At 40.3% G+C, this 21,379-nt stretch overlaps 1 protein-coding gene and 1 long non-coding RNA gene across 3 annotated transcripts in view; one reads left to right on the top strand and one right to left on the bottom strand.

The window, feature by feature from the left end:
- ptprz1b (protein tyrosine phosphatase receptor type Z1b) overlaps positions 1-21,379 on the bottom strand; it is a 112,131-nt gene that overhangs the window by 633 nt on the left and 90,119 nt on the right. Inside the window, exons 15-31 of one of the 2 annotated variants that reach the window (XM_079552374.1) lie at positions 17,191-17,332; positions 16,921-17,012; positions 16,555-16,640; positions 15,436-15,456; positions 13,081-13,177; positions 12,912-12,991; positions 12,001-12,135; positions 10,809-10,937; positions 9,473-9,630; positions 9,265-9,400; positions 6,981-7,127; positions 6,730-6,823; positions 4,831-4,904; positions 4,618-4,746; positions 1,038-1,190; positions 823-965; positions 596-731 (exon numbers count right to left, since the gene is read on the bottom strand). In XM_079552374.1, coding sequence (XP_079408500.1) covers positions 596-731; positions 823-965; positions 1,038-1,190; positions 4,618-4,746; positions 4,831-4,904; positions 6,730-6,823; positions 6,981-7,127; positions 9,265-9,400; positions 9,473-9,630; positions 10,809-10,937; positions 12,001-12,135; positions 12,912-12,991; positions 13,081-13,177; positions 15,436-15,456; positions 16,555-16,640; positions 16,921-17,012; positions 17,191-17,332 — 1,952 coding nt within the window. The remainder of the gene's footprint in view (positions 1-595; positions 732-822; positions 966-1,037; positions 1,191-4,617; positions 4,747-4,830; positions 4,905-6,729; positions 6,824-6,980; positions 7,128-9,264; positions 9,401-9,472; positions 9,631-10,808; positions 10,938-12,000; positions 12,136-12,911; positions 12,992-13,080; positions 13,178-15,435; positions 15,457-16,554; positions 16,641-16,920; positions 17,013-17,190; positions 17,333-21,379) is intronic. The other variant, XM_079552375.1, reaches the window with a different exon arrangement.
- LOC306960204 overlaps positions 14,379-21,379 on the top strand; it is a 50,136-nt gene continuing 43,135 nt past the window's right edge. Inside the window, exon 1 of the long non-coding RNA XR_013792663.1 lies at positions 14,379-14,555. This is a non-coding gene — a long non-coding RNA (uncharacterized lncRNA). The remainder of the gene's footprint in view (positions 14,556-21,379) is intronic.

Genomic DNA, 21,379 nt, shown 5'->3' with positions numbered 1-21,379 from the left:
GAAAGAAAAAGATTGGAAGAAAAGAGAAGAAAAGGACAGTAGAAAAGAAAAGAGTAAAGGAGTAAAATAAAGGAATGAGCAAAAAAAGATACAGTAGAGTTAAAAACAACAGAAACGCACTCGCACATACATACCGTGAAGAAGGGAAGGAAAGAAGGAGGGGAAAAGATAATGATAAAAAAAAGTTTTTCTTAAAAATGTAAAAAAGAAAAGAAAAAGGAAAAGAAAAGAATGATAAAATAAATAAATAAAAATAAATAGATTACAAAAAAAAGAAAAAAAAAGAGGGGGAAGTAAAAAAGCAGGGAGGGGAAAAGTAAGGCAGTTAGTTGTGGTAAATATATTCGTGGATGAAAGGTATTGTCTTAGAAGTTATGTTTCATTTTCTCTCTCGTCATCCATGACCTCAGTGTTGTAAGAGGAACATTGACCAAGGCACGATTCAAAAAGGAAATGCGATTGTAGTATTTTTTTGGCGCTAAAATCAAAACATAACTGCAGATAGACCAATACAAGAATCACGGTTTCTCTCACAGCAACATCAACAGTGAATAAATTAAAAAAAAACATCTCAGGAGCAGGAGTGAGTTCAGACCATATCGTTAAAGACTCCCGGCCTCATGAGGTTCGTCATCCGAGCTACGAGATACACGTCCACAGCGCCCTCTTCCTGCAGATGACTGTACAGCGTGGTGAGGGCGCAGAACACGCCGGACACTGGGCCCCCCATCCTGGAAAATACAATAGTTATCGCTAGTATGATCAAAGGAACTGTCACTAAGTAGATTTGGGACATGATAGAAAAGAGAAAATGTCACTCACAGGTCGTGCACTAGTGTGGGTCCCTCTGAGAGTCTGCTGTGTTCTCTGACCATGTTTATCAAATCAAAGCAGTTCCTGATCGGACTGTCGTGGTTGGGCCAGCAGGTGGCGCTGTACTGCCGCACCTCTAGTTTGTGATTACTCTGGGGAGAAGCAGATGAAACCCGGATGAGCGACAGGAGCGTGGGGGAAAAGAGACGTGTGGTGCGTTTCACCTGTGGACAGTGTAGTTCGAAATCTTGCACCAAAAGCGTCTCGCTGCTGGACAGACAAATACGTTCCTCTGATGAAAGCGCCACTGTGAAATCCTTGAAGATGATTGGTCGTTCTCTGCTCGGACAGTAGACGACACTCAAGTCCTGTTCAGTCTGTTAGGAACACAAATAAGAAAGAGGGAATGTTAACACGGAAATACAAAGCATTTCCAGATATTCAAGTGTGTAGGGGAGGTGTACCTATATCTGACCCCCTAAGGCAGGGGTAGGCAAGTGTTCTTGGCGGAGGGCCGATTTTCTTTATTCTAAATAGACCGAGGGCCGATGATTATTAGCCCAAAGTAAAACACAACACTGGAAAAAATACCATCTTAAATGGGATAAATGATTTAAAATGGCTTGAATTAAAGTTCTTCTATTTCTTCTGTTGAATTTCAGTCGGTTTGAACTAATCCAAGATACAAATGCTATAGCACCAATGGAACAAGAATAAAACCCGCTTGAAATCAGACAAATAATTGTTTTTCACTTGAAATTACCCAAAATTATCTGAATTAAGAGAATAACTACTACTAGAGGTTTTATCTTATCTAAGACCAGACCAAATCTACTCAAACCTTAGATTTAATCTCTTAATTCAAGTAGATTTATGTCATTTCCTCCTTAAAACGATTATTATTTTTCTAGTGCACTTCCTTCAAATGCCAGTGTTGTACATAATATATGACCTAACTGGGTGTATTGACAGTATTTCTACCTTTTTTTCTCCCATTTAACTCTAATAATGTCAAAAGTACTGTTTGATGTGTGTAATAATGTTTCTCAAAATCATCTCGAGGGCTAGCCTGGCTAACACCAGACTAAAATCACAAGTGATATTTAGTCTGGGGACCACCAATGCATTTTCTCGTAGGAGAGGTGTGGTTTACGATCGTCCGTTTATTGGGCGATACGAAAAAAAAAAAAGTCTATCATGCGTCTGCAAGTAGCCATAGCCAATCGTATCATCGCATGAGATGACGTATGACGTACCCGCTGTAAACTTTTGAGATAAACTATTTAGAACACGGTCTAAAGCTTGATCGAAAAATACCATCGTGTCTGCTGCTGTCATGTTGGATCCGTAAATAAACTTTTTTTTTTCTTTATCCGTAAATAAACTACAAGCTTCCGTGCGTCATCGTCTTGCCGTCCCTCCTCGCTCTGTGATTGGTTCCCAAATCCACCGGAAAATTTGGGCCATGGTCCCCAGGCTGTTGTGCAGTTCGAAATAATTCGAGCGCACACAGCAGCCTGGCATTAGCCAGGTTACTCGAGGGCCAGAGGTGCTGTGCTGGAGGGCCGGATTTGGCCCCCGGGCCTGACGTTGCCTACCCCTGTCCTAAGGTCATACTCGTAAACCCCTTTTCTAATTAAGTGCATCAAAAGCATGAGTTACAATAAGTGCTCTATGCGTACAAGATAGGAGCTTGTCAAATATTATATTATTGCAGAATTTTGGGACACGGTGACCTATATTGGACCAGGTCACATTTACAATCCTAACCTGTAACCGACTGTTTATCCCTTTTGTCCCCCTCAGTGTATGTGTTGTGTGAATTTATTTATTCATTAATCTATTTATTAATTCATTCATGCCATTGTAGCCCTGAAATGCGTGCAGATGTTTTAATCATGCCAATGCGTGGAGAGAGCACCTTACATTACATTGGACCGTACTGGTCCGATATGAGGACACATGGGGTGGTCCGATATGAGGACACATGGGGTGGTCCTATATGAGGACACATGGGGTGGTCCGATATGAGGACACATGGGGTGGTCCGATATGAGGACACATGGGGTGGTCCTATATGAGGACACATGGGGTGGTCCGATATGAGGACACATGGGGTGGTCCGATATGAGGACACATGGGGTGGTCCTATATGAGGACACATGGGGTGGTCCGATATGAGGACACATGGGGTGGTCCTATATGAGGACACATGGGGTGGTCCTATATGAGGACACATGGGGTGGTCCTATATGAGGACACATGGGGTGGTCCTATATGAGGACACATGGGGTGGTCCGATATGAGGACACATGGGGTGGTCCGATATCGGGCCAGCGCCCACTTGAGTTCTCGGATGTAGATGTTTGCAACCGTGTACATATGAGTCATCATTCCTCATTGTATTCATTAACTATATGTCAAACAACCCGCACATGCCATCCTAGCCAGTTCACCTAAAGTTTGCGGTCACACCACACTCCCAAAGATGATCTGAAGTTACAAAGAAAAACGTTTTTTTCTCACCATTTGCTCATTTGATAATTCCCGCCGTCAATCATCTCAGGCAGACGTAATATCACGTCGCACGTCATTTTGATCACACATTGATGTGATAACTATTTATGGAAAGAAAAACGAGTGGTGATCCAATTTTGGGACCGGTCCAATAAAGGTACATCTCCCCCTGACGGACAGTGACGAGCATCTCATTAAAAACATCGCATCAGAAGCAAAGAATTTACCTGGGGGCCGGATTCAGGCCATTCACTCATTCATACATTAGTTTGTTTAAATTTGTCCCAGTGCTCCAGAAACGGATCCCATATCAGATGAAAATCATCTACCTTTCCTTTTAGTTCAAATTTGATGACAGCATAAATACTTTTTAATTGTTTTTTAACTAGCTTTTAGCTTTGAGATAAAAAGTCCTCCTCAATGAACACAGATGTTTCCTGCAGTCAAGAATTTACATCCAACGTATGTTGCCAGTGACTTATCAGTATCTCACAGTCTGTCTGTGATGTTTTCTTGAATTATTTGGTGATTTGTGCAAGACATCGCTAATCCTTATTGGGAAAATAGCGAGAGAGGAAGCACAGCGGTATCCGGAGATTGCACTCGGAAGTCATCTTTTGGTCCGAACGCTACACTTTAGGTCGACAAAATTGCTGCTATTTATGGCTTTACTCTCTCACCTGCACATCTGTGAAAACAATCACGCTGTTGTTCAGTCACATTGTTGTTGTCTTTATATATTTGTATTTATTTTAATCTCGCCTGTCCTTATAGTATTATAGTTTTAAAGCAGAACTAAGTAACTCTTGCCACCAAAGGCCACAAGCGCCACTGCAGGTGTCGTAGCATGTAACGGTTTTTACTCATTAATTGTCCGTGAGAGTAAATACTACGCTGACAGAAAAGACAAAGGGAGAGAGGGATATTGTGCATCCAATTACACAATGAAGATATTTTTTTCACTCAAACTTGGCTGTAAATACTGTTTAAGTGGCGCTAGCCCGCAGTTAGCGTTGCCCGTTAGCCTGTTAGCTTCTTCTTCGTGATTCCATTAGTGTGTATTGGTGGCTCCGGTCCGGTGGCAGACAAGTTGCAACCATTTTCTGGCCAGAGACACCAGGGGGAGATGAAAGACCCTCCAATAATCCCATTAACACTTGTGTTACATGAGTAGTAATGAAATTAAAATCATGACTATAATTGTTTCTATAGGTAAAGAGCTGGGAGTGACAGCAGTGAGTCTAGACTATTGTGCATGTTGTGTCGGGGAATGACAGAAGGACAGACCTGAGAGTGAGTGTCTGAGAGGGACACCACAGTGTGAATCTTGTTTTCTAAAACCATCCTCCAGAAATCCTCCACCGTGTGGCTGAGCGGGGTCTGAGTCACAATGAACTCTCTGCAGTGGTGATGGCCCTGAGAAAACACGCACAAGTCACACAAGTAAATGACATGTGCTCGTGCAATACTGAATAGGTTTCTGGTAAACTCTTGTCGTACCATGACGTATGACGCGTTGATGAAGCCCGTGGAGTTTGTGTCTGAGGCCGTGAGACAAACTCTGGATCTTTCCACTGAAAAGAAAAAACAAACTCTTACCACTCAAAAATATTTTCACAATCGCTCCGTTGATTTTTTTGTTGAAATAGAATTAGCCATTGATTTTTATATATTTTTTCAACAAATATTTACATCTGCCAGGAAAAACAGATGAGGTTTTGTTTTGATGTGGGCCGTACTGTTGAGCTACATATGTCGTCCTGCTGTAGGTCAGGGCTCTCCAACCTTTTTTGAGTTACTTTTACGCTATACTACAATAGAGAGCCACTTCTGCTTTGATACCGGCATCGGATATCGGAGCCGATACTGGAAAAAATATTGGCTGCAAATATCTGAACCGATGCCTGTTTTGTCTCTCAAAGTTGTAAAAACTTCCACCAACTAAATCTAAGTGAATATGAACATACTGTAAGTCATTCTGAAGCTTAGAACCTGGAGAATTCAATAGATTTATCCTCGGCAAACGTATTTGCCGAGGATAAATCACTGTGCAAAAAAAAATAGCAACAGTATGCTATACGTTTGTTAGCATAGCATAATCACACAATTATAAATACTTCCGGGTCCACAAACAAACACAGCAACAACACAAGTTTATCTGAATCTCCTGCTGAAATAACAGATAAAAGCCCCAAAACTGTTTTACACCTAATTAGAATAATATAAGCCTTCATTGTGTGTGGGATAAATCATTTGATAATTAATGTCAGAAAAGCATTACAAAAGAAAATCCAGAGCAAATGTAATATTTGTGTGATCAGATGTTTAGAAAGAGCCTTGTAGTTAAAATCAGCTAAATCCCATCATAGTGTGTGAGGAAGCTGGCCACGAGGGGTCAAAATGGGCAGGCAGACTCAACAGCTATAGCTCTTACCAGACAGTTATTTCTCAAACTTCTCAGTGACCCACATGTCACATACAAAAGTGACTAGAACCGTCAGCTTTTATACCTCCCCTAATGGGAAAGGACCTCCCACCGGTTAGTACCATTAGTTCATTGAGTTCCAACAATAAGTTTATTTGGCAAGTGATCATTTTACATAAAATGAATAAGTTTAGTGACAAAATGATAAGTGTTCAAATCAACACAGATACAAATCAAAAATCATACACAAAAGGAAACACAAAGCAAAGTTTAAACCAGTTTCCCCCTGCCACATGGTTCAGCCTCAGATTTTAAAATGGCCGACACAGACCACGCCTCCCCTTCGTTCCCACCAGGTGGTACAGGTAAATGTGTATACTGAGTAAATGAATAAACAAAATCAATCTGATGGTTATGGTTAGCTAATGGATACTGCAAATGAAACAAACAAAGCAAAATGACCAAAATAAATAATGGGACAAATCCACTTTGTCACATAGTGAATTGGGCAAACGTTTTGTTGAACCTGGAAGTAGAGCGATGACATCATCACTTCACAAACGTATTGCTAGTGACAGCATGCTAATGCTAATGCTAATGCTAATGTCAACTAGCTGGGAAGACATTATGAATGGATCACCTAGTAAAGATCATTTTATGTGAGTTGTTTATATTAATGCAACTTACAAGTGTAAAATATTTAGTGTAGGAAAGTCCAGTGATCCTTGTGTAACAGTTTTCCATTAGTTTATTCATTGATATAATTGCCTATGTAACAATGTATGTTGTTTGCAAGAAAATACACTGGACTGACACTGGAGAAAAAAGGACCATTCACTTTTTTCACTCTTAGCATCGGTTAATATCGGCTGTCGGCAGATACTCAAACCCCCAGTATCGGTATTGGCAGCAAAAAAGCTGCATTACTGCATCTTTAGTGGAACCTATTGAAATACAGGCTGTGCAGCTCTCACCGGGCATGAGCGCTTTGGCCCGGTTCCTCTCTGCGTTGCCGTCTTTCAGAGCTGTGCTGTAGTCCGCGTGCTTGGCCTGACGTTGGCTGATCAGCTACAGAGCAAGTAAGAACATAATTAGTTGCTGAAAATGTGACAAAGCAAAAACAAAACAAAAAGCTAAATCCACCGAAACAAGTCAACACTACTAAAAACAAGTGTCCATCATTCTTTGTGCAGCACGTTGATGTGTTCGTGAACGTTAGCACCACCTTGAACTGTTTGTCCATGCGCGTGCGTCCAGTGAGCCCCGGAGTCAGCAGCTCGGACACGTAACTGTGCAGGACGCCACAGGCCACCGACGTCTCCCGACTCAAAATGGCCTCCACAAGAGCGTCATGGGTGAACACGTACTGCTCCTGCACCAAAGGAGAAGCATAGCAGAGACTTGGCAACATTATGCATTGAAGAAGGTCATAAGTGTATAGAATATTTAGATACAGTAAGGTGTAATTGGTATAGTGCTTGGTTAGGGGGACTAAACCAAACGTCTGTGTGAGGTTTGCAAGTTCCGGTAGCACTTTAATTTTACTCTACTATTACAGTACAGTAATAATATGGTAGTAGTCACAGTTAAAATCTATTTACGTATACCTCATCTCACAATACCCATCTACAACGTAGCTTAGGTACAATATTCTTGAAAAAACCACAGTGAAAATCTCTTGCCTAAACATTGAAGGGCACGCGAGCCAGTGACATCTTTATCATGTTTATCATCATGAGAGAGGTTTACTGGGTGTTTTATTTTCAAGTCCAACAATGGAGAATTGTATAGACCTATGTAAGTGGTGTCATAAACATTTCAGTATTTTTGCATAACAAGTGTGTAAGTCACTATTGGGTGTCAGACTGTCAGTATATATCAGTAAAATATCAGAAGCTTTAAGGATGAGGGTCATATTTGGCTCCTGGGTCTGAGGTTGCCTACACCAGCCCTACACCATGGCCTAACCTAAGTTTAAAGACAGGTACATTGTTAGTATTTTCTTGTAGATAAGTGTGTTATCTGGAGTTGGGGAGCAGAACCAAACCTCACCTACGCCCTTTCCGGTCTCCATCCTACACTCCACATGTGTCAAGGTCAAGATGACTTAATGTGGAAGCATGAGGAGCATGAATTCCTGAGCATGTCAAAAAAGTAAGTCTCTGGCCCATTCCTGTGCGGAGACCCGGGACCCTTAAGGGGGTCGCTAGACAAATTTGGGGAGTTGCCAGATCATTTAGATCAAATATACATATTTTCATTAGCATATGATCTAATGTTTTACTGTAGCACGTGTTTGCTCTTTTACCAGAGTTAGTACATTATTTATTCGTAGATTGATGAATTTTATTTCAGCCATTTGTTTTTTTTTTACTTTGTTTTGTAAGAATTATATAGGCTAATGTTCCTATTTCTCACAGTGTAACCAGAGCGGGGGGTCACGAACCCCTTTACCTGTTATAATGGGGGTCGCGGCTCCAAAAGGTTGAGAACCACTGCACTAGGGGGCAGCTTAAGTTAACAAAAGGAAAGAATTACACATGTGTCCAGCAGAGGACACTGATATAAGAGATATAAACAGCATGTTGTAGCCAGGTGGTAAATGGTCAGTCTGCCCCAGGGCGACTGTGGCTACAACAGTAACTTACTGCCATCGAGTGTGGAGTGAATGAATAATGACTTCATGTAGCACTTTGAGAAACATGTGACACAGTCTGATGAAGCACAATACGTTTAAGCCGTTATTTATGAGGCCACAGTCCTTTTCAATATATGCGTCAATATATGCGGCTCGCGACCCATCGTGGGGGCTGAATTTCGGCCCATGACCCAAACGACGTCGACAGCCCTGCTATACACAGTGTGAGGAAAATGTATGTGAACTAATTTGGTCATAAAGTGTGGTCTGATCTTCATCATTCCTCTTAATAAAACTGTTCCCGTTCAGTGAGATTCCAGGGTTCACTTAGTTTTTCCTCCCTGTCCTGTGAATGTTTACATGTAGTGGCCAATAAAACATGATAACATGTAAATGTTTGGGTGGTAATAGTTTAAAGCAGACACTGTTTACTAATTCTTATGATTTTGATGAAGATCAGACCACATTTTATGACCATATTAGGCAGAAATGTGAGAAATTTCAAAGCGTTCTCATCATCCCTCTCCTCAGTCTCTCCTTAATGCCCCTCCCACCTTTATTTCACCACTTTTCATTCCTTCTATCTTTTAGGTCAGTGGAGATGAAAGCCCCAAAACGACAACATAACATTATTAGCCCACGTCATCTTGCTTGTACGATAAAGTTGTATCACTTTGATTTGAGGTCGTGGTCCTTGTGAGTGAACATAGAAACTTTGCTACAAAATGTAATCCCTTGGTCTCAATAGTTACCGAGATATTTCCATTCTGTTACCGTGTTATGACTGTGCTGTAAAGTTAAGTGCAGATGGATAAACAAAATCCATGGAAAACAAATGGCACAAGAGTCTGAATGAAGGTTTGTTTTGTACCTCGGTCTGAACCAGGAAGTTCCTCTGAGTGCGCACGTGTTTCAGGAATCCCAGGATGTTGACCGTGCCCTGGTCCTGGATCTGCTGCAGCATGCTGTCGATCACAATGTACGTCCCCGTCCGGCCCACGCCAGCACTGCAAAGACAATACGTTCAGACAGGAATGAAAGGAGTCTGAAGCCTCTGTGTTTGAAGGAAAAAGGTTTACCTGCAGTGAACGAGCACAGGCCCCATGTCCTGAGTGCGAGCCTGAGAGGACGTCCTGATGAAGGACAGCACTGGGAGGGTGTACTCTGGGACCCCCATGTCGGGCCACTGAGTGTAGTGATAATGCAGCACCGTGTGGTCCTCGCTCCTCTGGGACGACTGAGAGCCAGACGGTTAAAACAGTTAAACAGTTAGACAGAAGCTGGATTCATGAGTCGATTTATATATGAGCACAACCAGAAGAACCAGAACTGCATAAGCATGCAGAAGCATATTTTTACTGGAACAAATAATGTATTAGGTGAAACTTGGAAAATTAGAATATCGTTCAAAAGTTTGTTTATTTATAATATATGATATAATATAATATATGATTACATGCAAAGTGACACATGTCAAGCCTTTATTTGTTATAATTTTGATGATTATGGCTTACAGTCCATTTTCAAAATTCTAATTTTAATTTGGGGTTTTTACAAGCTGAGCCATAATCATCAAAATTATAACAAATAAAGGCTATACATATAACACTTTGCATGTACTGAGTCTGTATCGCATATTAGTTTCACAGTTTAAGTGCAATAAAAGAAATGAATGCACTTTTTAATGAATTTTCCAAGTTCCACATGTATTTAGTTGTGGTGCTTGACTTTCAAATATGCTGATTTAATTTAGACACTGAAGGCAAAACAAAATGTTTCCACTTTTAAAGTTTTTTGTTTTTTAATACAGCAACTTTCACCTGGAAACAAAGGAATCACCCGACATGAGGAGATTCATTATTCCACAAAACAAACTTTACTCCAAAGCTTAAAACTTCACACTTTAAAAAGCATTTTCTTAAAATGCATTTTTAGAATGCACGTGTTTGTTTTTATATAATTCCCAGCCTTTAGACCCCAAAAACACCTGGAATTAGTTTTATATATTTTTCCAGCAATAACTGGTTTGTTCGGAGACTCAATAAAATATCCAGAATATTAAACCTGCGGCTATTCACAAAAATAGCAAATTTTGGTAATTTTTTGGCACTATAAAAAAAATCTAATTTCCATATTCTCACATATTTAATGATAGAAACCTGGCTACATGTTGTCGTATATTTGTCTGATCTATAGGAAAAGCCTCAAAGCGATGTCTAAACATTTATTTGTGCCATTTAAAAACAGCCCCAGTCTGGTTCCAGCTGAGGACGAGGTCAGTGCCCTGGACAAAAAATGAATGATCTTTTTCTCAGTTTTTTCCTAAATTTTCAGACGCTTATGGCCAACTCTCCAACGAACCCTCAACCCAAGACCGTCTTATCGACTCTGTCACTGGACAGTGACGTGTTGTACCTTTGAAGTGTCTCTCACAGTCAGCGTCCTCAGGGTGTAGTAAGCCAGAGTCTTGGTGCTTTTCAGGGAAACCTGGTACGGCCCATAATCCTCCTCTGAGCCGTCCGGCCAGTACTGGTCACATTTGGTCTGGACATGAACGTGAAGAGTTAATAATAATGCAGAGCAGCGATTCTCAAACAGTCGCACGGCCCTCGCTGAGGCCTTTGATGAAGTTAGAGATTTGTCCTTAGGGTTAGTGCTTGTGTGGAACTGCTTTATTCATAGTTCAGTCATATTTTAGTTTAGACTTGGTTTTAGTCCTTTTTTTATCTGGTGGTGCTCAGAGCAGTGTTGATTTTGACAACATATTTTAATTTAGTTTTAGTCTTAGTCTTTTGACTAAAATGTAATTTAATTTTAGTCGAAAAAATAGTTACAATTTTAGTCTAGTTTTAGTCGACTAAAATTGCATGTCAATTTAATCGACTAAATTTAAGACTAATTTAGTCGACTTTGCCTTTAAAATATTAATTATAATCATATTTAATCTTGTTCTTCTTCTTCATGGAGCTGCTCCACATGAACAAAGCTCAGAGCTGATCCTTTAGCAGTGAATTTACATGATCTGAGGCTCTTTCAGACTTTTTATTTAGTCTTATTTTAATCGACTAAAATATCTAGACATAGTCATAGTCATGGTTTTAGTCTCATGAGAAACTTTTAATTTAGTTTTAGTCCAATTTTAGTCGTCAAAAATAACACTTTGACTAAAATTAAGACTAAATATTTTAGTCGACGAAATTAACACTGGCTCAGAATACAAAACATGGCGGTGCTTGGTGTAGACATGCATACAGTATGTTTAATATGTTCATTACTTTTAGTTTTTTTTAATTATGTTGATACTTAGGATGAAAATGTTGAAATTGTTGCCATTATTCTAAAAAACAAAAAACAAAAAAACATACAGGCTTAGAGGGTGTACTCTTCTGTATAATGGTCATACGATGGAATTTACCATAAACATTTATGAATGTTCAAAAACAACACACAGGAGAGAAATATTATGGAGCATGCAGCTGTAGGGTCTGAATAGTTTTCTTTTTATATAATTCAAACTAAAGATATCATTGTGAATCATTTTTCAACGATTTTATCATCAGACTGCTACCAAATATATCCAGTTTAATTTTCTCTAATAGAGACATACCCTTCCTTTCTCCTTGAGGTTGGTGATCATAACAATAACGCCCACGTTTTGTTGCCAGATCATTCTCCAGAAATCCTCCCGACTCGCTCGGAGCGGGCCCTGGGCTGCGATGTACGCCCTGCTCCTTTCATAGCCCTGGAAAACATAGGAATAATGAAATCATTAGCCAAGGTATAAAAGGGGAAAACCTCCCCCACAACACGAGGGGGAACATCACCGTTTGGAACTTAAATCAAGGTAATTGTGTTCATTGTTTTCCTATTTGTGAACCTGTCATCAAACAATTTAGATATTTTAGACAAGATTATTAGTAACAGCCCTGTATGTGTTTTGTTTTATCTGCTTTTTTATTCTTTTAAAGGGGTTAGATGCAAGTTTGCCATTTTATACTCACTACTGCCACCTCAGGTCATACGTGTAACTGCACCTTCTATATTAAGCTCGTGCATGACGGCACTTCGGACCCGAATTAACAACTTTTTGAGTGACAGTGCAAGATTTTAGAGGCAGTTGTGGTGAACAGGTCTGAGCTCATTCTACACATTAGAACAGCTGGAACATGTAATGGGAGGAAAATACTTAATTTTAACATGTTTAAACTGTATAGTCCCTTTAAAGCAGGTGTTTGATCTTGTTCAGGCGGCCAGATGTTGTTGTTTGCATCACCGTGACAGTGTTACACCCTGAAACCTTTGAAGAATTGAGATGTTTGAAATGAGTTTGAACGAAATATACGTTAACTCTTTCATTGTTTATAACTCATAACAATGAATGAATAAGGGCCTTTAACAGAGGAAATGTGTGAAAGGCTGAATATAAATAATGATCTCATTTTTTGACATTTGCTACTATGGAGCACACCTGGATGACTGAAAGTTTGCACAGACTAAATGACTCTGTAGGCCACTCACGTCAATAAAGTTTGCATTGATGTAGTCTCCAGAGCAGTCGCCGTCCAGGCTGTTGCAGAGCTTCACTCGGCTGTGGTCGTCTGAAGGAAGAAGGCTTTGTATTTAATATGATTCAGAACAAGTATATGAACTCTACGATGATGAATGATTATAAAGAAGACAGTGTTACAGGCGAGGATGTTGATGTAGCGGTTCTTGCTCTTGTTGTCTGGATGATTGGAGCTTTCTGAGGTGATGCCCATGTCCACAGTGCACGTCTGCACCTCCTGAAATCACACAACACACGAACAACTTATAAAAATAAAGCTTTTCTCTCCCCAAAGCCGCTCCAAACAAGCAAACCAAACAACAAGCGTGTGAAAATATATTTCAAGTTATAATAGTGGAAATGCCACTGCACTTTTAAAGGTAAAGCGCTTTTATTCTCATTATACAATTGTACAATGAAATTGTGTCGCTCAAGTTTCATTCCTGAGCCACTGCGACTCTGCTCGGTTTGGGACTCCAGAGCATTCGGAATATGTTGCCAACAGAGCTGACCACATGCGGAAATTTTAACACTTTTTCCACACCAGGCCAAAACATGTCTTCTTTTAAAACAAACCTGTTCCCATAATGTAGTGTAATTGGTGTGTATGCAAGAGTGTGCAGATTAATGCTTAGGAATGAATGAATGTTTGTGCATTTTAACCCTTGTGTGGCCGCGGGCCACACAAAGAATGTATGGTTATGAATGTATGGTTATTTTAAGGCTCTTTCTTGGAGTGTACATTTCTTGGCATCAGGGTCTTGAAAGGGTGCCATTTCACAATGGAGAAATTAACTTGTCACAAACAGCTCTTAGAAACACTCAGGGTGTGCAAATAGGCAGAGAATGTGATAAAATAAACAAGAAAAAATTAAATAGTAAAATAGTGGTATATTATGTACATGTACATCTTATTTATCTGATACTGTATTAATCTCTGTAGAGAAATTAGTTCTCTGCATTTGACCCATCCTCAGTGTCGCATGGGGCGACCTGTAGGAGCAGGGAGCTGCCGGCATGGGCCGGCGCTCGGGGACCCGTCTCCATGATGTGGGGCCAGGCTGGTGGTCAGAAACACCTGGCTGGAGGATTCACCTATTGCACATGTTTTTATAACCTACCACTAACCTATGCAGACACGGGGAGAACATGCAAACTCCACACAGAAAGGCCCCGTCCAGCTGGGAATCGAACCCGGGACCTTCGAGCTGTGAGGCACAAGCACTAACCGCTGCGCCACGGTGACCTAAAATGTATCTTATGACTTTGTGGGGACAAAAGTATAGACAGTAAAAAATTAAAGCATTACAAAGTAACTCTTGCCCCTAGAGGCCATAAGCGCAATTGCAGGTGTCGTAGCAAGTTGCGATTTTTAACTTATTAATTGTCTTGGAGAATAAATACTACACTGACAGGAAAGACAAAGGGAGAGAGGGATATTGTACATCCAATTATACAATGGAATTATTTTTTTCACTGACACTAAGCTGTAAATACTGTTTAAAGTGACGTTAGCCCGCAGCTAGCTTTGCCCGCTAGCCTGTTAGCTTCTTCTTTGTGATTCCATTAGTGTGTATTGGTGGCTCCGGTCCGATGGCAGTCAAATTGCAAAAATGGTTTTCTGGCCAGAGACACCAGGGGGAGGTGAAAGACCCTCCAATCATCCCATTAACACTTGTATTGCCCCCACAGGGACTACGAAAAGGATTTATTAAGGTAAACACGTTTCTTAGTACAGCTTAAAACAGACTTTAAACAAGAATGTCATAGCAGTGCAGGTTTACATCATAGTGCAGTGGTTGAGAAAGTGACTCAGGTGAGTGATTTAAATACAGGAGTTATTGCACATGTTCTTCACAGTCTTGTTATAAAGTCTGACAGCTGTGGGGATGAACGCACTGCGGTAGCGGTTCAATGCATCTCGCCTTTTCGAGGTATATGTACACTGTCCCTGTTCAAATAAAATAAATAGATAATGGTTTATTTATCACCCACAGCACTTTGGTTTCGCTCCAGTAATCCAATCAAAATAGCAAACAGCTGCTTCGTTGACAATGTGAAGTCCGGGTCAGCATACTTTTACTAAGAACAGCCTGCTTTTATCTCTAACATCTCTAAACTGTGGACATTTTGCATAAATCTTTATTCTGGAATATTTTAAGGGGACACCACAGGGCTCTACGCTCGGACCCTTGCTCTTTAGTCTCTAAAATAACTTACCTTTAACCAGTTGCCAACTTTAGGCAGTTAATGCAGTATTTTATGCACTGTTTGGTGGAGCAGTTGGCTGTGAAACTCAGGTTCATGGGTTTTTATTTTTCTTGTCAAAGGTTAGATTAGTCATTAGAGTAAAAATAAACAAACAACATGATGTTGTGTATGGACAAAAAAAAGTAATTGAAGTACACAACAAGGCGAGTGACACATTGTTAATTTACAGATAAGACAGTAATAAATATACTTAAAACATAATAAAAATGGGCAGGTGGGTCTTACCTCGGAGAACTCAGTGAGAATCTAATGAGGGAGTGAGATGCAGACGATGAGGTGGAGGTGGCGGGGGAGAGGGAAGGCATGTGACACACAAACACAGGTCAGTGCTTTAGGAGAAACAAGAGCATCACAAGAACAGACAGACTGGATACACGGACGTATGATCAGACTATCCTACAGAGACAATGCAGTTCCTCTAAACTATGCTTAGTGTAGCAAGTGAGTTTTGACAGTGTCAGGGTTATCGAGAGAAACACTATTCCAGGAATGTAATTAGGCTTTTCCACCACAAATTTAACAGGGTATTGACATTTCTACAGGTATAAAATAAATCTCTGGAATCGCCCATATTTGTTCATGTTTGAAAACACTTAAGGGGGAAATTATTTGGAGAAATATCTAAACTTTCTACCCTAATTATTCAAAAACTTCTTTAACAAACACTGAATTATGAATATAGTTTTCGACTAAATAAAGATACAAAGACATGGAGAGGAGCAAAGTGGTTCAACAGCCCATAAATACAAAAATAACGGAGAATGCTAACTTGATGCTTCATGTTCGCATTGGGCTAATGCTAACGGTGAGCAAGCACTAGCTACAACTACCGTTTTTTCACTTCTACTGAACAATCTGCTGTGAGAAAATATCCACATGGGCCCGATTTACACTTGACTTTATTCATGTGTGATAAATAAGTTCATATTCCACCAGAAAATGTCAGAAAAGAGTGAAAAATTGTGTTTCTCTAAAGATTCTATTTTCCCCCTCGGCGAAGCCACGCCCCCTTCTATGACGAGATGCCGTCTGTATCTATAGAAGAAGAATCCATATAGCAGCAAATGCACCTTGTTGTTGTTCCATAATAATAAACTTTGAAAACGCTGTAGTACAATGTAGTAAAGCAAGTACATGAAGTCATATTCGTGATGGGGAAGGTTTGGTTTTGGCTTCATTCAGCCACGTGTTTATCCTTTGAGCTGGACTTTATTTAGAACTATCTGGTTTAGCCTCACAATGGTTTTGTTTTTGGCTATGGTTAATTCAGAGAGCCAAATATGTTCTTAGGTGGAGTGAACAACAATTATCAATCAATGCAAAGTGTCTTAATTTACTTCTCACCTCAAACTCTTTGGAGAAACTATTTGTGGCGTGAAGCTCCAGGACGTGTTTCACAAACTGCTTCACTGTCAGAGGCTCATGTCCGTCTGCAACAATGACAAAGTGGAAGTAAATTAAGTCACATTGTAAAAAAAACAAAAACAAATTCGATAACTGTCTTGAAAGTTTATCCTGAAATCATAAGCAATCCATAATAACGTCACACAAACTACAGATTCAGGATAAAAACAAGGCTAAGGAGAATTAAATGAAAAAAAATCAAGACTAAAATGGAACGTTTGCACATTTTTGAGTTTTTGTTTTTGGAAGTCAAACACGCCAAGATATAGGTAATGATAATTGAGAGACATGGTGGTTTTGTGATACCTGTGGCCAGCAGCAGAGGAGTGGAGGGAACTGACACCACCTTAGGAGAAGCACTGTCGTCGGGATAGAAGTCTGCGGTCTGGAAACAGTTTCTGAAGAGGAGAGACATCGGGAGGTGAGTGAGAAGAGCAGGTATATTTGATTAGATTAGGTAAGCCTTTGCAATACCTGTCAAAAAAAGTACTACTATTATTTGGTTGTAGCGCCTTTAGCTTTGATCACAGCGCTTTGTTGTGACACTTGTTTGATCATGTCTGTGAGAGTAAATACCTCCAGTAGATGAGGATCCCCAGCAGCACCAGCAGACACAGGACGGTGAGAGTGGAGACCACGGCTAAAGGCACCACAGTCCTCTTCTCTGACCCCACTCCGACCAGACCCACCCGGGACTCGTGACTGCTGTTACTGCCCTCTGGAGGAGAGAGACGGGTGTGAGAAAATAGAAATACACATTACTTGACAGACTCTGCAAACTGAGCGACTTAGCTTGTTTTGCAGGGGTCTCCAACCTTTTCCCACCAAGAGCTACTTTTAAGAAATAAAAACGGCAAAGCTGCATGTTTAGCCTCTTGACCCCTGCCTTAACCGAGTGCATTTTCTCCAGTTCAGTTCTACCAAAATCTAAAATTTAACGCCTCATTTGAAAACTAAGACCTACAAAACTCATCTAGAAGGATCTTTTTCATCGCGTTGTTGCTGCACTGTCGTCACTTTTTAGACATTTTTGTCTTTGTCATATTTTTCAGCACGTTTTTCGTGATTTTTTCCATCACATTTTTTTATTTTTCCATCTTTTTTTTCATCATATTTTTTTTGTCATTTTTTAAAATCTTTTTTTCTTCATTTTTTCATAATTTTTCGTTCTTTTTCACCACAGTTTTTGTCATATTTTCATCAATTCTTTTGTAATTTTTAAATCTTTTTTAAAATCTTTTTTTTCATACATTTTTTGGTAATTTTTTTCAATTTTTTGTGTAATTTTTCATAATTTTTCATCACATTTTTTCCATCATTTTTAAATCACATTTTTGTCATTTTTTTTAAATCACAATTTTGACCATTTTTCATCACATTTTGTCTTTTTTTTTTTCAGAATATTTTGTCATTTTTCATCACATTTTTTCATCATATTTTTTCATCACATGTTTTCATTTTTTTTTCACATTTTTGTAATTTTTTCATAATTTTTTGTCCTTTTTTCATCACATTTTTCGTCACTTTCTCATTACATTTTTGTTGCTTTTCTGTTCTGCACTTTTTTCAAGAAGCTTTTAGATTTGGTTAAAGTCAAACTGGAGAAAACGTACTCTTTCATTAAGAGGTTAAAGGGACATATGTATTGTGTATTATGTATTGTGCAAGATGAGAATTCAACAAAAAGAAACAAATAATTTCGTTCTTCTTATGACTTCATGGTATTTACTCAATTGTTTGGAGATTCTGTGTTTAGTGCGCAAAAAGAATCTGCATCTGTAAACGTGAGTAAAAAACATTTGCCACATCAAGCTTATGTCGCCGTAGAAAGCCTTTGAGGAGGTTCTTGGAATGGGCTGGAGCCACCGACAGAAACCCTCCACATCAAAAACACAGACACATCATTATCATGCATTAGTTCCATACCTGTCCGTGTGGCCGCTCTCTCCTCTGAGGCCTTTGTGAATTTGAGCACAAAACGCTCCGAAATCTGTGGGTCCAAACCAGAGACGGGCCGTGCTGGACCCTCACCCCCCCCGGCACCTCCAGCCCCACGCCCCTGACCCTCCATGTCCCCATTTAACCCGCCATTCAAAACACCCTTTGCAAAGTTTTTCTCCTCAAAAGCTTTCACATCGCTGCCTGCCACTTGCGTCTCATCATTTCCGCTCTTCGTAGCGTCTTTGAAATCTCCCGATCCGCGAGCCTCCTCAGGCCAACTCGAAACCCCACTTCCAGATCCTTCCGTATAATCAGAAACCACCTCGGTTCCGTTTGTATTTGCACCACCTACTCCCACTGTCCCGGCATTATTATCCAGCATCTTCAAAGTTGACCACAAAATACCGATACGTTTACTTTCAAGCATCTCTACTGCATTAAAATGTTCCCTTAAGCCGCCTCCAGACCCGCTGCCTTGCAAAGATGACCCAATTTCCTCTGAATTATCATGCGACTGCTTAGAACTGAGCAGTGACTTCAGCGCATTCAGGCTCTGGTTTCTTCTCTGCCTTTCCGTACTGGTTTTATCTTCATGGTTCACGCTTAGGAAGGCGCTCTCGTCGAAATAACCCTTGAGAGAAGAAGTTGATTCTTGTGGAGGGGATGTCAGATATATGGGAGCTCGTACGGCTGCTGCGAAATTGCCTTCAGTGTTTTTATTGTATACGGTAGAGCTTTCAGTGTCTGCATAGAAGCCAGATGAAGAGAAGAGGCCGCTGCCGTATTCGTCAGCAGGTGGAGTCATTTGACTGGCAGCCATGTTGTCTTGCTCCGGAGTCTTCGGGTTTTGAGGGACTGATACACCCAAGGTTGGTCTTTGGGACACATTGGAGGAGTCAGTCGTGTGTTCCTTAAAAGCTGAACCGACTGAAAGACAAGTCAGGGGTTTAGGGCAGTTTCTCGATGCAAACAGAAAGTGGAAAGAAGAAATTCGAAGAGAGTTTGAATGAAAAAGAAAAGGCTTTATCTGTCGACTAACCTGAGCGAGGCATTAAAGCATGAAGTGTATGAAGAAAATATGATTTAAGGGGCAGGACTTTGACAGGCACAAGCGGATTGGATTTAACATCTCACAAATATTAGTAAATAAGTAAAAAATTGCAATGATCAGTTCTTCTTTAAAGCCACATTGCAGAACATTCATCTGCCACGTCACAGAAATCGTAATGCTGCGTTTATGTGGTCCCTGGAAACTGGAGAAATCATTTCCCCCAGTTAAATACATATGAATGCTCGAACTGAGGAAATCAAAACAACATTCCCAACGTCCGCCGAGGAAATCAGCTGAAATAATAATTTTTAGTTAAACTCCACAACTGTAGAGCGTGAAAAAACATTTTTATCTCTATGCATGGGGTGACTGCAGGTGTACACTGTCGTTGTGTCCTTTGGCAAGACACTTCATTTTGCCTCCAGTGTCTGCGTACACTGGTGTGTGAATGAGAGTGTGTCTGTGTGACTGGATCCTTGATGTGAAGCGCCTTGAGTGCCTAAAGCAGGTAGAAAGGCGATATATAAATGTGACCATTTATTTTGTTTGTTTATTTGGTCAGGACAGTAAGTTAACACATTGAGGCCGTGCTGTTTTGGGGATTTAGCTGTTGAGTGCCAACAATCCAGACCCTTTTTCATGATATTTGTAGCATCACAGTGTATTCTATGTTATAGATATGGACACATGCTTTGGTTTGTTTGAAAGTGGAGACTCTAAACTGAGAAATCCAAAGCTAAATCGAGGCCAGTTTTGATCAAAATCACTGATTATTTTCTAGATTCGGAGATAACGTTTTTTTTTATGCCACACTCTCCTTTCGGATTAACTCCTCTCTCCAACACTCTCCTCCTCGATCCTCTCTGGACAGACACTAATGTTATAGGAAGAGGCAAATATTTCTGTTTCAAGACAAGATTGTTGACACGTTTTGAAACACCGCGTGTTATCGATCGCTCATTATCGCATGTGTATTTAAACAGTCTGGTTCTCGGATTGAAGACTTTAACAGGATGTTTCTCAGCCGTCCTTTGATAAATTTTGACCATTTAAAACTCAGAGAAATGTTAAAATCTCAACTGTCGATCTTGCCATGGGAAGCCGCACGGCTTTATCAAACGCTCTAGAGAGCGAGCGAGAAGAGTTGGCTCTACAGCTTCACAACGCAACACCAGAAAGAAAAGAAATCAAACTAAAATGTCCAGATGTGACTTTTCACAAGTTTTTGATCGTCATTTCTTTCACTTCTGTTCATCACAGAGCTGCCAAAATCACACATAAGGTGCATTAGAGGGTCTAGTTCTGCAATTCAAACCCCCCGAGGCAAAGACGAGTTTCTCCGTTTTTGGCACTCAATGTGTTAAGGAACATACATGAGACTCATGCATGTAAACCTGCCACGCTGGATTGTAGCCTTGGGCTAGTTTCCATCCGTCATCCCTCACTCGCACTCTCAAACACACTCTCATTCATTTGCCTATTGTACATGTTTTAGTGGTAGGGGAAACCTTCATACCCGGAGGAAACCTACACATTCCAGGAGTACGGCTGAGGGCAGCTTTAAAATGTCATGATATATAAAATTAACAAGCAATTTTTTTAAGCTTTTGAGACGCTAAAACGTAACTGAAATGGGCAGCTCAGTTAATCAGCAATAAAAGACGTTTTATTATTCATCAAAATCCTCACTTCCCGATATAAAAAGCACATGAACACAAGCCAACTGGGGACAATGACGTGAAGGGAAAGCGAGCTCTCCAGTTCACATGAGCG

Source organism: Gobius niger (assembly GCF_951799975.1).
Source record: "Gobius niger genome assembly, chromosome: 2".
Classification (NCBI taxonomy): Eukaryota; Metazoa; Chordata; class Actinopteri; order Gobiiformes; family Gobiidae; genus Gobius; species Gobius niger.
The sequence above is the reverse complement of the archived record's forward strand: the minus strand, read 5'-3'. Positions and strand labels throughout refer to the sequence as shown.